Below are 21,161 nucleotides of genomic sequence, written 5' to 3'. Positions count from 1 at the left end.
TCACCTAGAAACCTATTGGATCTCCCTTCCTATCCCTTAATCCGTATCATCGTTGCTCCTCCTCGGAAACAAACAACGGATTAAGAGAGACAATGCGACGCAACGTGGGGAAGGAAAAACTTTCCAAAAAAAAAAATAAGGTTTCATCTTTCGATCTCGAAAGCGACTGAATCTCGAGCTGGCACAAAGAGATTCGGTATAGTCTTGGAAGAAAGGAGGAACGAAGGACCGATTTCCAATTATATCGAGGAGATAAAACTTGGCAGAGGCTCGTGCTGAAAGAATAACGTCTAATGATATTCCACTGTGTCGGTCGTAAAAGCGTACAATGTAATCTCGGAACCGGTGTTCGATCATTTCCTCCTACTTTCGTGATTCCTAATGAAAGGCGGCTAACGACGTCCCTAACGAACGCATAAAACCGATCGTGAACCGAGAGTAATCTTTTTCCAACGTGCCGCTTACGTAAGTTACGCGATCGCCTTTTTTTTTTTTGTTCCCTTTCCACGATCGAACGTTAGCCACAAAGTAACCGATCCGCCCGTCTCCTTTCGTTTCTCTACCCTTCTTTCTATTCCATTTCCATACGTATAAAATATATTACGTGTATCGAGGAACGCCTCCATATTCGATACAGGTCCGAGCTTCCGTCACGGGTTTTCTTTTTTTTTTTTACGATCGTGACACACGAAATCCTACTAAATCGTCACGATCGAGCCAGACGATCGTAAAAGAAAAAAAAAAAAAAAAGAAAGAAGAAAGAAAAAAAAAGCAATTAGCGGTCGACGCGTTTAATCGCCTCGTAAAAACCCGGCGTACGCGTTCTTTACGCGTCTAGCCTCTCTCTCTCTCTCTCTCTCTCTCTCTCTCTCTCTCTCTCTCTCTCTCTCTCTCTCTCCCTCTCCCTTCCTCCTTTTTTTCTATCCATTTTATCTTTCTCCGGTGAATGGCTCGCTTTCTGTCGCCCGCTGCTCTCCAGTTCTCAAGGAAACGACTGTTTAACAGCCGATAAAGCTGTTCGCGTTCGCTAGGCCAGATAACGAGAGGGGGGGAAAAAAGGGAGAAAAGAAAGAAACGAATTATGACGAATTAGGGCAACCCTAGGCTCGTTCGTCCTTGAAGGAAGAAACTTGCGGAAGAAGAAGGGACCTACCCCAAGGATAAACGCGTTTTCGCAATGCGCGAGATTCTGCTCGTAACGAATCGCGTTTAACGTGGATCGTTACGTTAACTGCGTTTCGAGGATGACGCGATGTTCGAGACATAAGCATAAGAAGATTTGCGCTATCTATCGAACGATCAAGCTAGTCTCGAGATAAATATTCGAGACTTCGATTCAATTTTTTTACATATATCAAGATCGAGAAGACGAAGAATATTCGCGATTTAATAATTTAATCGAGAATCTCGTCGGGGAGGGAAATGTCGAGAGTTGTCTGAAACTTTGAACATTGTCTCTGCTAAGGCAAATAGAAATTAGTTGCAAAGACGATTACCAGGCGGCCACGTATGGGGAGTGATGGTTTGAGCGATCGATTCGGAAGAAATTCTCCTCGATAAGACGGCGAGCAAACTTTGGATCGGGAAACTTGCCCTCCCTAGGTTTACCGCCTCCGCGGAAAAAGGGTCGCGGGATAATCCGTATCTCCATAAAGCTATCGACTTTTCGCCACGGTTTGGCAAGTTCTCTCGAAGAGGAGGCGATAAACGGCGGGCGGTCGCCGCGTGAAAACGGGACAACGATCCCGAACCGCTTTCCATCAACAAACGAAACAGGGAATAACACGACGATGCGTTTCGATTAATTAAAATCCGTGGCCGCGTCGATATTACAAATCGTTCGATTGCACACTTTAATCCAACAAGATCGTCGAGATGACCTAATAATAATCGCAGGCGGCCGGTTAATCGATAAACGGCACAAACGAGCCGCCCGCCCCGTTACGAACGCGGAAATTACGATGGCCTATAGCTTGGCTTGAATATCGGCGATCGCTCGACCGGGCTAAATTAATTAACCCGGCTTAACTACTTTTGTAGTGAAAAAGTTAGGGGGCGGGGTGGTCGTAAAAAACGAAGAAAATTGGCAAACACCAAACCGCGGATCAAACGGAGGCGTAATTTGCGCGAACGCCGGCCAACCGTGGTGGACGACACCGAGTCGAGGTTTCTAACTGCCGCCAATTTCTCGTTCGAGGAATTTACCTCGCTCAAAGGACGAAAAAACGCGCGAGCGAGCGACGGCGGCAATCGTGGAGGACGCGAGGTTGAGAGAACCAGCCCCCTCCCCCCTCTCTTTCTCTCTCGAGGCAGTCGCCTCGAGATAGAAGAGCGGCGGTCTCCGATGTCTGCGTTAACTCTATTTGAGATTTTAAAATTCAATGAGCCAATCCGATCGAGTATATTGCCGGCTCGTGCTTCCGCTCTTTTCTCTTTTTGCGGATGGTTCGCGGAGAGGCCGGGGTATATACCCCGCGAGAGAAAAAGGGGGAGCGGCCTTTGTGATACGTTTTAACGGGTCTCTCTCTCCCTTCGCCCTTTTCGAATTCTCGATAGATCAAAAGCGTCCACCGAGCGACCATCTCCCTCCTCTTTCCGTTCCACACGTGGTCAAGTGGAACGTGGTCGTGTGGTTCGGGACTGGCCGTTCGGGACGGGGCGTTTTCTGTTATAGCTAGCGCGAAAACTTTTTCGAACTCTCGTTCGCTGGCACGTGAAATTCCCGTGCGAGGGTTTTAATAATCACGCGGCGAGCGCCCGCTTTGTCGCGCGCCACAAAGCGAATTGATTTGTTTTATAAATTGGGGTAGGTCTGTTTGCTTGGCTAACTTTCGGAGGCTAGGGAGAGGAGAGAGAGAGAGAGAGACCCCGGTCTCGATCGAGCAGAGGTAAATTAAAGGGAGACGTGGAGGAGTCACGTTGCCCTCCACACCCTATTCCGATATTGCCTTATTCTTTTCTTTCTCTCCAAACACCACACGCCTCTCCTTCTGTTCTTTTTCGCGAGACTCGAAACACATCTTGGGGAAGAGTATCTTCCACGATTATTGAAACGTGCGATACGCGACGACGATATATAAACAAGCCTGCAAAGAAACTTGCTTAATCGCGAAAATCCGGCGATAACGAGGGCGGATTCGGAAATTCCGTTTTCATCCCCAAGAGAAGAATCGTGTAGGAAATTATCCCGAGTAATCGTTTACACGAGGCGCGCGTCATCCCCTTCGGCACGCAGTAAATTCTTGAGAGGCGTCCACCGCCAAGGTGTCGGCCGATAACGGCCGCTCGTTTACCGGCGTATAAATGAAAAAGCTAGACGGCTCCCACGGCCGGAAGCCCGTAATTCCCGAACACCCTCCTCGCCCTTCTAATAAATGCCCCGCCCCTACGTATAATTCATCCCCGATTATACGTACAATACATTCTACGTGTATTTCTTTCTATACGCCATTCCATTCGATACAGCCCTCTACTCCCTCCCTTCCCCCGAAGATCTTTGTCGATTCGTTTAAAACGCAACGTCGTGCCGCCCCCAACGAGTTTATTTTAATCCGATCGTGCGTGATTAACCGCAACTTTTCCCTTCTTTCGCCGAATTTGTAGGGCAATTTTTTCGTTGAAAAACGTGGTGAAAAAGTGCGATCGAGCGCGGATGGATTTGTTTTAATTTAGAAGAAAAGAAAAATGAAAATAGGGAGAGGGAGAGAGGGAGGAAGGAAGGAAGGAAGGAAGGAAGGAAGGACGATAAAAATAATCCGGTGAAAAAAAATTTCCAATCCGAAGCGCGAAAGCAAGAATAATTGTTTCCCGAAGGGTCCAAAATCTTCCTCGTGTCGTTGCCAGCCTTGGCACACGCGCTCAACTGTATGCGAATGTGTGCACAAGGTCAGGGGATTGGAAGGCTGCGTTATTGGAAGAAGGAATATCGTAGCAGGGAAGGGAAAAGGGGAGTGGTTCGCTGATAACAAGACTGTGTTCACCACGTGACTTCAATACAGAGGCTGTGAAAAAGGTATCGACGATACGCGGGCACGCTTCTCAATTGCGGGAAAATAGTTGTACGCGTCTCGAATTGTTCTTTCCTCATTCCTCCTTTTTTCTTCTATTTCCTCGGAAACGAAATAATTTTCTCGTTCCCCCGTTCAAACTCGTTCGACTAGAAACGAGAGAGGAAAATTAAACGGGATAGATAAATACGCGTAAAAATAATTTCATCTATAAAAGAGAGAGAGAGAGAGAGAGAAGAAGAAGAAGAAGAGTCATACATGCGTTTCTTTCGAAGAAAAAGAATACTTCAATTAATTCCGAACCGGGTGACGGCACGTTATACGTGCAAATAAAATTTTATTTCGCGATAAAATTTCCCAAGTTTAATTACAAGTTTACGCATAATTGCTCGTAAAAGTTGTGCCTTCCGACGTAGCGAAAATTTATTTCGCTAACGCGTTTATATTTACTTTTTATTTACAATATTCCGATCGGAATATATACATATATCGATCCCTTTATCGATATCTAATTTCTCGTAAATAAAGTGTATCGATAAGGCGAACGAGTGTGGTCGGATTTTATTTTATTTTATTTTATTTTTTTTTTTTTTTTTTTTTTTGCGAACCAACAATATCGAATATTGCTCAAGAGCAATCTAATTTATACGTACGTATCCAATAATACGAGGAACGAAAAGATTCCTACATGGCTCCTATATCTGCATAATCTTTCTCTATCTTTAATGCCATTTCAGAAAACCAGTCTCAGAAAAAACGAACCACATCGAGCGTCATTATCGTCATATTTAATAATCGTATTTCTCTCTTTCGACTGGTTGCGCATTGACAAGCCTAGGGGGACGTATATATAATATATAAAACGAGAAACAACGCTCGGCCAAACACAAACGCTCGCAACACACCGATTTATATACGTAACTTCTCGACGTCTTAATGCCGCTTTCTTTCTCGCGCGACTCGTCGAAACCGAGTATATCGAGAGAAACGATTATTTATTTTATTTTACATCCGAGATGAAAAGGAAAAAGGGACGGGGGCAGGGGGGAGAGAAAAAGAAAGGAAAATAAAGGGGACACCGTGGTGAAGAAGAGGAAGAGGAAGAGGAGGAGGAGGAGGAGGAGGAAAAGAAGAAAAAAAAAGAAGAAGAAGAGGATACGTGGAAAGTAAAAGAAAGAATTCGTTCGTTCCGGCGAATGATTCAACCGCTTAAGGAAACGTTCTTTTCGGCTCTGGTTGTATCCACGATCGGCTCGTTTCTCTCTCCCTCTCTCTCGTACGCGATAATTGCCGGCGTTATTAAAAACAGTTTATGCCACAGAGATCAGCCGAGGCGTTCGTTAGTAGAACGCGTTCCGAGAATCCGATTTTAATAGGCGCGTAGTTTCACGTGAAACGCTCGGCCAGCCGGCCAACACAACGATTTTTACGACTGCTCGTTCGAGCCTTTCGGTGCCGTACCGGGACAAACAAGAGGAATGGTTCCGAACTGCTTAAGAGACTCGGCCGAATAATTAAAATTGATGTGACAGCAAATGTTGCCGCGTACATGTAAATCAGTTGCCATCCCGTAGCAGGTGACGCAATTCACCCTTCCCACACGCGCGCGCACACACACACAAGCGCTCTCCTCTTCTCCCATTTTTTCTCCTCGCCTTCTCCTCCTCCCGCGGCCAACACTTTCAAAATCTGAATCTCGAATCGATTTTTCGAACCGATATAAAGTTTATACGTCGGAGGATATACCGAAAAACGAAACGTTTTGTACGACTTCGCTGTGTGGGATCTTTTGTTTCTCTCTCTCTCTCTTTCTCTTCGTTCTTTTTTCTTCTTTCAGAGTCTCGCGAACGTCAGCCCGTGCATACGAATTGGCCGCATTAGTCGCGAAGCATTTAAATTGTTTTCGATTTCATAAGTATAAAATTATTTTTGGTTACGCGCGCATCACGGAATAATTTCTCGAATCAATAGTAGTACACAATACGAATACAAGCAGGAATTTCGATTAAAATTTTCGATTCGAAGTAAGGCTCGACGAAATATCGATCGAGATTAGATAAAGAAATAAAAAGAAGGGATTAAAAAATCAATCGCGCGCAATAAGAACGGAAAGCGAAGCGAAAGATAAGCTAATACGAGATTAAGATCGAGCAAATCGAGCAAGGACGACCGCTTTCGATCTCGAGTCAGTGTACACGAGTCACGGAACAATTTCATCGACAAGTTTACATCGAACAAACGACCAAACTGATTACGTGAACACCGTCCCCGATCGAAAGCGATGCGCATCTTCGCTTCTTTCTCCATCTTCTGTCTCGAAGTGGAGACACTCGACATCCGTGACGACGCTTTATTAAACGACCGTCTGAATCGGAGGTTAAAGGCCGAGAACTCGTGAGTTTCGCGTCGCGATCGAATTTTTCGCTCTTCCTTTCGTTACGGTGCACGGGCACGCGATTCGAACCGCAGGCTCGAATTTGTTGCCAACAACACTCTCGACCGTCGCGAGACGCCGTTTTCGCGTGATTTACGAGCAATCGGAACGGTTGCTCGCCAGATAAGCGACCGACGTTCTAATCACGCCGTTTAGAATCACACCGGGGATCGGGGCCATTGTTATTAATCTTATCATAAACAAAAGACGGATCGTAAAGTTTGGCGAGATTTAATTTACGATTCTTCCTCCCGACACGACGACTCGTTTTATTTATCGCCGATTCGATGGCAGGTGATTTTTCGTCAGCCGTTCTTTTTCTTTTTCCTTTCTTTTTTTCTTTTTTTTTTTTTTTCTTTTTTTTTTGCCGTTTTGAAAGAACCGAAACCGAAACCGGCTATTGTAAAAAGCGGAATGTATTATTTATTACGGTAGCGTTTTATCGGTTTTATCGAAATCGTCGCGGTGGGTCGTGTTTCGAGAACACGCTTCTGGAAATTTTTTTTCGTCTCCCCCCCCCCCTCTCGTACGTGCCATTATATCGATTATCGGGATTACGGGGATAGTAAAAGAAAAAAAACGTAGGATTCCGAGATCGCTATACCGCCTATTTTATTCCTATCCCCTCCTAGAAATCAGCTTTCGAAACAACGTAATTCGGGTTACGGAGCTTCTCGTGCCAGGCTCCAGTTTTTGAGGCCTGTTATTGTGAGCAGAATGAGCAATCGGTGAAACAAGGCACGTGAGCGATGGACGAGGAAAAAGCTCGCACGGCTGAGAGAAAGCACGTGTATCCGGTGAACGTGGATAGAGAGATGGATAGGATGGAAGAGAGAGAGAGAGAGAGAGAGAGGGGGGAGGAGCAGAACGTTTGCCAGTTCGCGAGCAATTATCGCGCGCGAAATCGCGCCACTTGCCAGCCACGTAAATTGGCTCGCGTCGCTTATATCGATCTCGTTCGGTAATTTAAGCCGAGTTAAACTTCGCCGTGCCACGATCGATGATAACGCTGTATCTCCGATATACTTTTCCTCCTCCTCGCCACGAATTTAATAGCCGCCGGGAGATCGACGGCTACGAATCCGTTCGATCTTCTGGGAAAATCGTGTTATTTTGCTTCCATACACTTTTTCGCCTCGATTATCGTTTTTTTTTTTTCTCCTTTTTTCTTCTTTTCGCGAAAATCAATTTATTTATCCATTCATTTATTCATTTATTTGTCACGTCCATTTTTTATCCCCCACCACCGAAGAAAATTATCGATGATCCACCTTTCCGCGGAGCTTATTTCCTTTCAGAGCCTTCCCCCTTCCTCCTCGCTGGTTGGCTGGTGGAGTGTTCTTGTTCCGGGGCGCAGCCGTGTCCCCAACGAGTATCCTTAAAATTGCGCGAATAATTCGGAGGATCCCGCGCAGCAACGTCATAATCGTAATTAACCCCGTCGTCCTTTCTAACGAATAAGCTTCAAGGTAAAAACGTACTTTAGTACGTAACGTGACTCTCGTTTCGCCGCCGCCGGTTCATCTTAACTTTACAAACAGACGGTGGAGGGACAATAGTTACCCTCCAGTTTCGAAATTACAACGTCTCTACCGGGTCGGGGGTATCATAATATCGTATGTACATACATATACATATACATACATATATAATACCCTGGCCGACAGCCGTACAAGGACCTTCACTCGACCCCGCGAGCACACGACCCCCGCTCGCACAATACCGTATACTTGGCCGCCAACTCGCCGGATGAAATCTTAACGAGAGGCGCGGCCCGCTTCGAAAACCAACCAACCCCATCGCGCTGATGGACCCGCTTTTTTTTCCCGCTTTTCTCCTTCTTCTTCCGGTTTCGTCATCGTCGTCGTCGACGTCGTCGTAGTCATGGCCGTCCTTGTCCCGAAAAAGAAAAAAAAAAAAAAAAAAAAATACCTCGCAATTAAGTTGCATTTCCATAGGCAGGGATTCGCGCAACGTTGCAACACAGGTGTGCGCGAAAACGTGTACTTTATCCATCTCCAATTTCTCTCTCTTTTCTTTCTTTCTTTCTTTCCTTCCTTTTTTTTTTTTTTTTTAACATCTCGTCGAGAGAAGTCGACGCGCGGTTTCGAGCATTTCGAGCAATCTCGAAGAGAAGAGAAATTCAGAAGGATTGCATTCAATCCGTCGATCTCTGCGCGGAAATCTCTTAAAACTCCTCTTAAAAACTCGTACGGCACGAATAATACCGCGAGGCAATTAACGAAATTCCTCGCGGCTATTTCTCTGCCAAGCGAGAGGATCCTTTATAGATTAGCCGAGTCTGTGAAAGAGCTGTGTAAATTATTGCTGCGAGTTTAGGGATCGAGTGACACGGCATCGCGCGTGCGCGGTCGGTGCACCCCTAATTGCGCTAATTATTATCGTTTCGGCAGGGGGGAAAAGTCGCTCTCTCTCTCTCTCTGTTTCAAGTTCCGCGACGTCTCCTGGACGCTTTACGGTCGACGACACGGTAAAAGTTCTCGTGTAAGACCATAACCCCCCATGCCACGATTTCTTCGTCTGGAAAAGTACGCGATGGGGTTGAATCGCGTTCACCGCGATCGATGCTCTCACGTCCCTTCCCTTCTTCTTCCGTCCTGACTATGAAATATTTTAATCGAAAAATATTAGCGTGAAATTCCCGAAACGTTCGATCCAACATCTCTCAGCAGCAAGAAGGAGTAGAAATACATATACTACATTTTAGAGAGGAAAATATTCGCAAAAGTTCGACCCTATTTTCCGAACGATATCGCGGAAGCATAAATAGCGTCAACGCGTGCGTAGTCGTGCACGCGAAAATGCACGGATATATCGAAATGCTGCTGAGAGAGGTGTGCACACAAGGAACACACTATCTACGATAGCAACCCCCGCGAGGGTTGGCCGAGCGCTAAAGGTGGAACACGCCAGTTCGTGCTCAGACGTGACTCGAGACGCAACCCCATTTTTTATCTGCTCCACAGATTGTTTCTTATCACGTTTCGCTAAACTCCCGAGCATCGGATATACACACAGTCAGCCCAAAGTCAGGTACGCAAACTTCTGCTCTTATATATTCTCGAAATCCCGTTACCTATTTTTTCCGCCCTATAACAACGTATCCGATCCGTAATTTTATTTACGACGCTTGTGTGTTCCTCCACGCAACATTGTGAGGATAACACGTTGGCAGCTCGTAGGAAGAGAGAGAGAGAGAGAGAGAGAGAGAGAAAAGGGAAAAGAAAAAAAACGGTCGATCATCGTTTTAAAATTATAGCGCGTGAGAAAAATTGGAAACGAGATTTCGATCACGACCGACAATTAGACTCGGCAAAGGGTATAATAATCGTGGCTAGCCGCGTAAAATTTTTCGATCGTTTCGATGGCCTGGCCGGGTTTTCGATCGGGCGATTTATCATTTCAACAGTGTCTGTGGATTCCGACGAAATTGCGACGAAATCTCGCAACCCGATTCGATTCGATTTCACCGCGAAATTTTGCCGCGGACCGAGAAACGGGAACGTGAGGAGGAATCGTGACCTCTCTCTACTATATATATATATATATATATAAATTAAAAGTCGACGAAGTCGGCCCCTCTCTCTCTCTCTCTCTTTCTCTCTATCAGTGTATAGCGAACGCGCGCGTCTGTGTGCGCGACGCTCGGAACAAAGAACGGGCCGAGCCGGAGCGACGCAGAAATATCGGGACAAATCGCGTTGCGTAAGCTGACTGGCGTCGTCGGCGTTTCGCATCGACCGCCGCCTCCTTTTTATTTCCCGGAAATTTCGTCCGCATATTTATTCGTCGCGCTCGAGCTACGGTCGAAGAGAACGTAGAAACACGATTCGATGGGCACAGACCACGACTCCGGTGGCCATTTTTTTAAGCGTTTTTATCCAATTTTTTTTTTTTTTTCTTTTTTTTGGTTTCGTGATACGATGACGGTCTCGTCGAAAATCTTTCTATTTCAAAAACGTAGAAAAATTTACTGGGGCAATCCTTTGTACCAATGCTCTTACTTATCGAATGGCGTAATATCGTTCGTGGATACGATTTCATTTTAACGTAAGGTGTAGGCGGCTAACTTATGATTTCAAAATTCGTTCCGTAAAACACGGAGGAAAGTCTAGCGGAAGTTTATTTTTCAGTATTGCCTCCCGCATCCTTCTTTCCTCGCTCCTCCGAATTTTCGTTTAATTCATACGCAAGGTGGCTCGTACAACGTATCACAAACTATTCTCTATCTCTCTCTCTCCGCCTATTAAAGATATAACTTTGTTTCCTTATGTGTAAGGAAGGTCCAGAGAGCAGAGAGTGGTACGCGAGAGAGCAAATCGGAGGCGTTGAAATTTTGCATTCGTTTTACGTTCCGCCACAGCTGCGCGCCGCGGAAATATGGGCCTTGTAAATCGCCCAAAATCATATAAATATCGGGGGGATAAATTTAAAGTAACTAGGAGGAATATCAAATACTATTCTCCTTTATGTAAAATTTAATAAATACACTTCGTTCCACGAAATTCGCCTTCCCTAGAAATCCTGTCCAGGATTAAATCGTCACGCCTCGCAGATTAGATAACAATGGGGAGAGAGAGAGAGAGAGAAAAAAAAAAAGTTTCTAAAAAACCATAAAAACATTTAAATAAACCGAGGCAAGTTGTCCTTTCATCATCGTGTTTTATCGTTACAACTCGGCAAATTGCTCGCGCTACACGAGAAAAAGCGTCGAGCCATCGATCAATTTTTTTTTTCGCCCGATCTCGCAGAAACACCATCGTTCAAAAGCTAGCAGGAGCCATCAAACGTGCACCCGTTGCACCTCTATTCACCGATATTCCCCGTCATCACCTGTCACGAAGAAATCCGTTTCCACGAAATTTGCAGCTGTGATCGCGAAACCGATTTATCACAATCGTTTAAAGCATGCGAGAACTAACAGGTCTATCTACTCCAAATTCATTATACACGCGCGTGCAATACGTATATAGTATAAAGCGTGGCGTGCATTCGCGCTCACGTACACACGTACACACACACACAGAGAGAGAGAGAGAGAGAGAGAGAGAGAGAGAGAGAGTGAGAGAGAGAGAGAGAGAGTACACGAAAAAAAAAGACAAAAGCGAGGCCAGGCTCTATCCTTGATATTTAACGATTGATTGGCAGGATTGGCAATTTGGCCAATTACCGTCGAGTTCCTCGAGTTTCGCGGAATAACGAATCAAAATTACATAGTCGGGGCGGCCACGAAAAGTATCGGCCCGGATCGGGAATAAAATCTCCGATTCGAGGCCGAGAAGGGCGTCGATCCGGGGAAATATTTATCACGAGGAACAAATCGACCACGTACGAGTTACGTAATTACGGGGAGAGGAGATAGAGTTTAGCAAACTATATATATTTCTATTCTCGGCGAAAGACGAATCTTTCGGTTTCGGTCAAATAATCCTGTTTAACGTTGATACGTTGAACAAAGGAAGAGAAGGAGGAGAAGGAGGAGGAGTGGAGTGTCGATAACGTATTTGTTTTCCGAAATTTTCCCTCGACGTTCACCTCGAGGCCGTTACCACAACCATTCGCCACGGCCCGATAAAATCGAAGAGTCCACGACAATGGCCGTCTGCGAAACTTTTTCAAGGAAGGCCATTTCGACTTAGCAATTTCATCGAGGCTATTTCCACTTTTCCAATTCTTCCACCACGGCCTGATCCGCTCGTGACTTTTCCACGCAGCTCTCTTCGACACATACAGAGAGAGGGAGAGAATGGTAAAGTCTCGGCCACACGCTCGAACCCACGCCGCGGCTATCGATTTCACGTGTTTCCTTTCGGAAATTGCCTTGTTTTTTTCTACACCCCGCGCCGTGTAAGTGTAAATGTAAGTGTTTGTGCGTGTGTGTGTGTGTGTGTGTTTCAGGCCACGGGGGAAAGATCGATACGATATCGCGATACCTTGAACCGTCGCGCTCTGGGTGGTCCCCTAAGAGTGACCACGCTCTCTGCGAATCCGCCTTAATTCGCGCCCCCTCAACGAGACACTGGTGCTGCGCTTTTTTCTTCTCCTTCTTCTTCTTTTCTTTCGAGTCTACGTATACATCACGTAGTGTACGTACAGATTAATTTATCAATTTACTCCCTCTCTCAATTTTATCTTTTGCAAATTTCGTAGTAGCCCGATACATAGTAACGCGAATTATTCTTCACAATTCTCGCTTTTGCATACCCCTGTGTTAAAATTAAAATCGGTCAAAAGTTGATCTCCCCTCGAAGTAATCTCTAACTCGAACTCGTTACCGTGTATTACGAAGGAATGGTGTACAAATAAATCCAATTTGTACAACGATCCGCTGCGTGCAAATCTATCCCTTATCCGTGACGAATCTCGAACACGGATTTAAAAAGAAAGAAGAGAGAAAGAAGGTGGAGGAAAAATTAACGACACACCGTCGGTGGAGATGGTTCGATCCATTCGTACCATTTCACAGCAGCAGCTTGCGATATCTCGTGGGCGGTGAAGGAAAAAGGAGACGAAAGAAGGAGGGAGCACGAAACGAGTGGAGGAGCAGCGACGGGGGAGTAACGCTTTAAATCGGCCGGCGGGGAGGAGGGGAGGACGACGAGAGCTCGGCCGTGCTCGCCTCTCGTAATCCAGACAGATGGGACTCGTTAATGGGACGTGCGAGTAATTTGCAAGAAATCTAATAACACCGTGGATGTCTCTCTCTCTCTCACTCTCTCTTCCTCTCCACCCTCACTCGCCCATAATTCGTGGCCTGACTTTTCCCCCTTGCCGGCCGTCGTTGCCCTCTCTCTAATGACAATACACAGGAAGGGCAGCCCCCCGCTCGTGAAAATTAAAATTCGCCCCGAAGCGGTGGCGAGGATCGCACCCACACACGTTGCGACACACGTTTAACTCGTCCACGCGAAAAAGATCGGCTGCTACCCCGCCAACCATATGCTTGTCTCCTCGTTCGAGTCGCCAATAATTTTTTTCCACCACGCACGGATAGAAAACGAATCGGATTGGAGACGATCGAACGATTTTTCGGCTCGCTTCGCCTTTTTTACCTTTTTTACGACTCGAGTCTATCGCTATCGAACTCGAAGTATATGGGTGTGCAACTTCGCGTATACAGGTATAGTAGCAAGGGGAGAAAAAGTGGAGGGACTCGTTAAGCAGTTTGCCGGCCTTTCTTTTTCCCAAGCCGCACCTTTAACGTAAACATATTCCGCCAAGAGATCGAGGTATCCCCCTCCGTTTCTTATCCGCCGGTGTGTTCAACGATTCGTGGCGATCCTCGTTCCTCCTCCACACTCGCGACGAGCCAGCGTTTCGTTTCACGCTCGTCCTCTTCGTCCTTTTTGCGAATCAGCGTTGCGCGGCGTTTGGCCCTTAGAAGGTCCACCCATCTCTCGATCGAGTCGGCCCATCTTTTTCGCCGAAACTTCGTTTCTCGCTCTCTCTCTCTCTCTCTCTCTCTCGTCGACAACGTATTCGATTCGTTTATCGATCGGGACGAGAGATAATAGCATAGTCATCTCGTTCAACACTCGTCGAAGACGTTGGCGATCGATTTCTAAAAATTTTACGACAAAACGAGCAAATATTATTTCCGTGCAGACCCAGATTTCTCATCCCACGTTTCGACGAAACGAAATCGGTGGCGGCGACCAAATGTTCGCCTCCGTTCGTTTCATCGGCGCGGCGATCGGAATCCCCTTTCAAACGTTGCCGAGCCGAACCAAGTAGCAGCACGAAGTCTGCCTCGACGGAACGATCATCTCGCATTATCATCGTCCGCGGGGCGTCCTTGGGGGCCAAGGAAACGATCGGATCGCGCGTAACACGATCCAAGCGGAATCCGTGAGTCGCGCTGCTGCTGCTCCTCCTCCTCACGCTCGGTTACCTCGTGACGAATCGATAATGAGCCGCGTTTCAATTTTAATCGACGTCGCGCGGGGATTTGTCTCTCTCGCTCTCCTCCTCTTTCTTTTCCAGTTTCGCGCGTTTCTTCTCGAGAAAGAAATCTCAGTCTCAGGGTAACTCGATCTGCACCAACACCTACGAAATCGAATTATACCCGGGCTGACACGCCATGAATTTTAATCGCCTCTTAATCTCCATCGGGCCCCGAACCGTTACTACACGTTTCTCCATCGCGTTCTCCATCCCGTTCCTTTCGCTTTTCGCAATACATTGTTTTACCACGAATCTCGGATCTTTGCTTTTTCTCTGATTCTTCGTATCTGGACGGGATATGGATCGATGGATCGCGACTATTATTAGGAAAAATTTTTCCAAAATTTCTTCTTCCACTTTTTCCCGATCGATCGTTCGAATTTCGCCGGCCCCGATTCGAGCGAAGGAATTCCAGCAACGAGTGGAAGAGGACGCGAGCAAGAACGAGCAAATAAACGGGGCAGCAGCACAGGCCGATAATCGCGTTCACGAGCAGCGCGCGGTAATTAAAAGCTGAACGCGGTTCCGATATCGTCCGGCTACCGAACAACGAAATTCCCTCCGGGGGACCCATTAACATAGCTCGCCGAGCTCCCGTTAATCACCAATTTTATCGCCATTAACGTTCCTCCGCCGATTAACCGGAATGCGCGCGCGCCAAACATCCTCACGAATCAATGCTACGAATTTCGAGAATCACGAACGAGGAGGAGGAGGAGAAAAAAGGAATCCCCCTTCGAAAATCGGGACGGGACGTCAGACGGTCGGACAGATCCCTGGTGGCAAGTGGCTGACACCGGGTTATAATCGAGAGAGCTAATTTATCCGAAGCGTTGGCCAGCAGCCAGCGGGAGGAGAGAGAGCCACGCTCGGAAATAGCTTGCCGAACAACGCTTTTAATGCGTTGTTCGCCATCTCGGGGCCCCGGCCACCTACGTCTCTCTCCTCCTCCTCTCGAAATCGGACCACCTGCTGATCGCCAATTACCCCGAAAACCGATACGTACCGACGTTCGTTTCCTACGTTCGAGTCCCTGCGATTGAGTCCACGATTCCCGATTTCGTTGATGGATCGTCGCGTGGGAAATCGCGTGTGCTCGGTTAAAATTGTATTTCGATGGTTAAGGCGTCGTTAACCGAGCGTTTGACTTTCGCGAAGTCGAGTAAAGCAATCATCTCGCCATTATCTCGCCAATAACTCGCTCTCGAATTCGGTTCTGCCTTATTCGGTGGTAGCGAGCCCGTGGTATAATTTCTGCTCGAGCGGGTCTATCGCGGATCTCGGCGCAAAAGCGGCGAGCGTTGATCGTTGCGCGAAACAAGCTCGCACGATCTCCGATCTCCGCTTGCGTTCGCTCAGGCCTTTCTTTCGCAACCCGCTACACGACAATTTAATCGCAACCGCGCTCGCAATTGCTGCCCGTAGGTTCCCCCGTCGATTGCTGCCTTCGATTGGTGCCACCACGTCGCCCCAACGATCGATAATCCTTCGATCCGTCGTCGCCGGATCCAGCGAGGCCGGTAAACGAAATCTCGTCGCACGAGGCGAGAGTCCAGAGAAGACGAACGTCCCATTTGGAGCGTTTCGTCGTTGCAACGACGCTGCTCCAAACTCACCGACGACTCACCACCACCACTTCGCGATCGCGCGTCGAGACGCGGCACGAGATCATGGTTCAAGGTCGATATTCGAGTTCAGCCTCGATGCTTCTCGCTGTGGAGAGGTAAAAAAGGGAAAGAAAAAGGTGGGAGGGGAGGGGAGAGAGAGAGAGAGAGAGAGAGAGAGGAGAAGGACGTCGGATGGATGATCGATGGTGAGAATCGGACGGACCAGTCACCGTGGCTTCGTACAGGAGAAGACATCAGCTCGCGGAGGAGGTGCCGGGACTGTACATTCGGCGCCTCACTCTCGAGGACCCCAGGAGCGCGAGGGAGGCCTCGAGTTCAAGGTCGCAGTCTCCGCCACGCCATATCTGTCATCCTACCACCGCCGGTTACGCGCCCTCCTCCTCCAGAAGATCCTCCAGGTATTTTCTCTTGCGCGTCTCTGCTGCAATTTCCGCTCCTCCCTCCCTCCCTCCCCCCCCCTTTCCCCTGGCAAAGGCAAACAACAACCTCGAGACGAGTTGTGCTCGAAAACTTTTCTACCACACTATTTTATCGATACTCGACGATTTTCCAGGCAAATCGTCGTTCCCGAAACAACGCGTTTCGGAGGAGAGAGGGAGAGAGAGAGAGGACGATATAGAATACGTTCGACGAGGAGAGACAGGATTTCCTAGGCGATTAACCGAAACTTCGACTCACTGAGCTCTCCTCCTCCATCTCCTCCTCCACTCGAGGATATATCCCGAGGAAGAACCGCGCGGGAACCCGTTAACGTGACGTAGGAACCCGTAATTAAACGCACTAAAATTTAACTGTCGGGACAGAAGGAAGGAAGGAAGGAAGGAAGGAAGGATCGACGGTGGCGCGCGACTTAATAAAGCCTCGAAGGCGATCGTAGCCTCACCAACCGGCATTATAACGTTATTAAACCAGCTATCGCATCGAAAGCACGAACGTCTATCCGAACGTCATTATCTTTGGACGTTCTGTCTCTCCCTCCCTCCTTCCTTCTCGTTCTCGTCCATAAAAGCCTAGGTGGACGCGTCCCTCTCTCATTGTTCCAAACGCTCCGGCCAGCGGGAATCGGTGTTTTTTTCGCTTCGAGAAAACGGGCGAACGAGCGTGGTATTATATTTCGACGGGCTGACCCCAGCTCTCGAGGTCCGGGCAAGGTTAGCCCGAGTTTATTGCGAGTTTAGAACGTGCTCTCGTTTCCCGTGAATCCAGGCGACCGACCGACCTCCTCCTCCTCCTCCTCCGAAACAACAATTCTTTCTTCTTCCTCCTCGTCGCTGCTTACGCGCCGCTCTCTCGTTATCGTGGCCCATTTATCGGCCGCTGTTTTCGCCGAACCACGCCTGTCCGTGCACGCCACCACCGCCATCGATATTCCCTTCCATCTTTTCCTCCGTTATTCGATTAAACCGGGGATATTTTCCGAGATAATTTCAAACTCGTTAACTTCGCTCCTCCTCCTCCTCGCTGATTTTTAATCGATCGAAATTTTAATCTTCCCTTCTTCTTCTTCTTCTTCTTCTTCTCTTCTTCTTGTTCCAACTATCGTGGAAAAGTTACGAATCTCGCGCCCGATATCGTATCGTGCAAGGAGAGAGAGAGAGAGAGAGAGAGAGAGAGAGAGAGAGAGAGAGAGAGAGAGAGAGAGAGAGAGAGAGAGAGAGAGAGACTGGTCGTCAGGTTATTAATCAGGTCGATCCCGTCCCTTGAAAATGAAATTCAATTTTCCAGCCCGGAAACCCGTCCAATTCCCTCCACGATGACGTATAATCGTCGTAACATGATCGAACGAAACAGTTACAGGTGGTGGTTGGAGAGGAGGATCGGAAGGGAGAGGGCGCCGTTCTTGACGATCGTCTCTCTGCAGCTGCCGGAATCCCCGATCCCCCTGATCGAGCAGGCGAGCGCGCGATCCAGGGGCGCGGAAACCCCCGGCGTCGAGGAGAGGAGAGTGGTCGGCTCGTCGGAGGAGTTGGAGCGCGGTGGAAGGAGGAGGGAGCGTGGTGGAAGGCGAGCAAGGGGGGAGGGGTTGTCGGAATGCGCGAAAGGAGCTCGACCAACCCTCGAAGAATGCAGCTCGAAGAACGTTGTCGAAGGTCAATTCAAAGTCCAACGTTTATTCATCGGCATTCCTGGTATTCGCGAATGCGTAAAAAGGAATCCGTTTTCCTCGATACAACCACTCGTTCGTAACGAGGTGTTAAGGTGTCGCTTGCTACTGGTAGCTCGAACCAGCACGATTTATACGATCGGTAGAAAATGATCGAGTGGAAAAGAACGTTATCGAATTAAATTCGAAGGAAATTCCAATCGTCTGATCGATCCTCTTCTTCTTCTTTTTTTCCAGCTGCGAGACGCGCGCGATCATCGAAGCTCCATCGAGACGTGGCGACGAGATCCATCCGTGGCGAGGTTGGGGTCGGAGAGGAATCGCGAGGCTCCAGCCCGACGACGACTCGCGACACCATACGGATCGCGATGAGGCGGGATAGGTGGAGGATGGAGAACGGGGAGGAAACGGGAGGAAAGGAAAGATCGAGGGCGGAAACGGATTGCGGGAGAAACGTAGTCGAGACGGCGAGGAAGGAGCCGAGGGCCGAGGAGGAAGAAGACGGAGTTGCGAACGACGGGTTGGATTTCACGTTGAATTGCAGCAGCGTGCGACTGATGTATCGCGACCCGAGGCACGGGGCAAGCTGGGGTGAAAGGCGACAGAGAGCGGAAACACGGAATTAATCTGCGCGAGCTTTGTTCGGGAATCGTTCGAAATTCGTCGCTGGACAATGGAGGTCGTTTAATTGTTCTTTCGAATGAAAAATGTTTCTGTTTCAAAAGGGGGCGTGTCGTCGTCGTCGTCGTAATGAAAAACTTGGATGGAAAGTTAATCGAGGAAAAAAAAAAGAAAGAAAATTATTATATATAGCCCCCCTCCCCAGTCTACCGTGTTTACGGAACGATTTAAAATACGATATTTCAATAAGCGTAGGAATTTCAATTCGAAGTCTCGGCTTCTCGTTAGATTTTCGAGATATTCCGAGTGATTTTCCCAGATACCGCGAACCACGGCGCGTATTAAATATTTTCGAATGTTGATCGCGCAAATTGAATAGATGAATAAGTGAGAAAGAAAGAAAGGGAAGGCGAATTCGACGATATTCGTGGACAACGCTCGTATCAAAATTGTGAAATTTTTCGATTTTTTTCGATGAAAAAATACGATCGTGACGAAACGTGGAATTATGGAGGCCGAGGAGCGCGGCGTCCAAGCAGAAAGGAATCCGGCCGTGAAAAGAAGGATCGATCCCTCATCGCGGGAAGATCCGAATTAAAGGAATTCCTGCGCTACGATCGCGTCGATGCCATTAGACCAAAGGCTTCCTCTATTTCTTCCACGGTGAAAAAAAAGACGGGAAGATGATCGCGGCGGAGGAAAGTTTTGGGGGCCGGCCGAAACCATGAATCTCTCGCGCTGTAATAAATCGCGAATCGTTCCCTTCATTTCCACGAAACGCACACCAACGTGTACGCACACTATCGCGACCGCGCCCAGTTAGCCTATTAATTAGCTCGCCTAATAAATCGCGACTGGCCCCCCCGGCAACGAGACAGAGAGAACAGTTCAGCCCAAACTTCTCTCTCTCTCTCTCTCTCTCTCTCCGACTCCGTCGTCGAAAGAAAGAAGAAGAAGAAGAAGAACCAAAACACGCGCACGAAGAAGAAGAAGAAGCGTACGAGTTTCGTCTCGCGGTGGACCGAGCACAAGAGATGAGAATCTCGAATCTAGGCTGGCCCCTTGGAAGGCCAAGCCAGCCCAAACCGGGTGAGAGAAGTTGGCCAGCTTCTCTCCTCTCTCCTCGTCCCTCCTTCCTTCTCTCTTCCTTTCCCTCTCTAGTATCTTCCCCCTCCCCCACCTTTCCTCTTCAACGCCTGCTCCCTGCTCCTCTCCTCGCATTTTTATTTTGTCTGTGCTGTGTGCGCTGCTCCTTCGTAGGGCGAAAATGGTTCATGGCCGTTCCTAACCGCCGATTTCGTCGCGGACATCCTCGCCGCAACGGCGAATCGACCTCTCCTCCTCCACTTCTTCTTCTTCTTCTTCTCTCCTTGCTTCCTTCGACGATCCTCGCTTCGACTACGACAATTTTGACCGAGCCGAGTAGTATATATCCTCCTCGTATCCCCCCCCCCCTCCCCCCGAGAAGAAGAAGAAGATAGAGTTTCACAGCCGAAAGAATTCACCGCGCGTGTAGGAGAATAACGAAGAAGAATAGATCGGGGTATTGTAATAGGTAACGATTCCGAAGACGAGCGATCGAGTTAAGTGGGTATTTTAGCGGAGTACTTTGCTCCGTTCATAACCGAGTGAAAAAAGAAAAGAGAGAGAGAGAGGGAGAGAGAGAGAGAGAGAAAAGGTAACGACTCGATGAAGTAACCGGACACGAGGATCAAGAAAAAGAAGGGACGTCGTTCTCGAAAGGGGAAAATAATGACGCGGGGGAACACTCGCTTATGACACAGTAATTACGCGAATACAATGATTAAGCGAATTTCTAGTTCTCGACCGTCTTTTTACTTCCGCGATTCGAACGGAGAAAGGAGCGGGTAACAACAAGGGTATAAAAGTGTCTATTATTCTTCTTCTCTCCGCGATTCAATGCGATGTGAAATCATCGTCTATTAAGAAGATCGTGAATTTTTCTCTCTACCTCTCTTTATCTCTTCTTTTTCAAACGGATTCAAACACGAAAAATTATTTTGCCTGCCAAATTTCCATCTTTCACAGCCGTAGTAATAATAATAATAATAATAATAATAATAATAATAATAATAATAATAATAATAATGGTGATAATTCGAAACAAAACTCGCTTCAAAATACACTCGCATCTTTTGCTCCTCGAACGAGTTTCATTCTTTCTCTCACGTTCTTTCCTCCAGAAACGATCTGGAACATTTTTCTTTTTTTTTTCCTTTTCTCCAGCTCGTTTCCACTCTCTTTACCTCATCCTTGAAATCGATTAGCGTGTTTACTCGATCGAGACGCGACCGGATAACGCGAGAACATCGGCCACGTCCAATCGCGCGAGTCTGAAAAGACAAAGAGGACTTTGTTGGTCGCTGATGAGATCGTGACGC

General features: G+C 47.7%; 2 protein-coding genes across 2 annotated transcripts in view; one reads left to right on the top strand and one right to left on the bottom strand.

Annotated features, from left to right (window-relative positions):
* The window catches only part of LOC147657699 (uncharacterized), a 77,881-nt gene that overhangs the window by 10,830 nt on the left and 45,890 nt on the right, over window positions 1–21,161 (bottom strand). The window lies entirely within an intron of this gene.
* Window positions 16,077–20,171, top strand: LOC116414277 (uncharacterized). The gene is made up of 4 exons (XM_086907510.1): window positions 16,077–16,098; window positions 16,240–16,432; window positions 17,826–18,124; window positions 18,376–20,171. Exons 1-4 carry the CDS (start codon window positions 16,077–16,079, stop codon window positions 18,762–18,764), a joined length of 903 nt encoding a protein of 300 aa, XP_086763636.1. The 3' UTR covers window positions 18,765–20,171.

Source organism: Apis florea, unplaced genomic scaffold, assembly GCF_048593485.1.
Source record: "Apis florea isolate Af1SG1 unplaced genomic scaffold, ASM4859348v1 contig_2897_pilon, whole genome shotgun sequence".
Classification (NCBI taxonomy): Eukaryota; Metazoa; Arthropoda; class Insecta; order Hymenoptera; family Apidae; genus Apis; species Apis florea.
The sequence above is the reverse complement of the archived record's forward strand: the minus strand, read 5'-3'. Positions and strand labels throughout refer to the sequence as shown.

Coding starts and splice junctions, on each gene's coding strand:
- LOC116414277 (XM_086907510.1), top strand. CDS start 16,077: ATGGTTCAAGGTCGATATTCGA. Junction 16,099..16,239: donor GGTTCAAGGTCGATATTCGA/GTTCAGCCTCGA, acceptor CGGACGGACCAG/TCACCGTGGCTTCGTACAGG. Junction 18,125..18,375: donor CTCGAAGAACGTTGTCGAAG/GTCAATTCAAAG, acceptor CTTTTTTTCCAG/CTGCGAGACGCGCGCGATCA.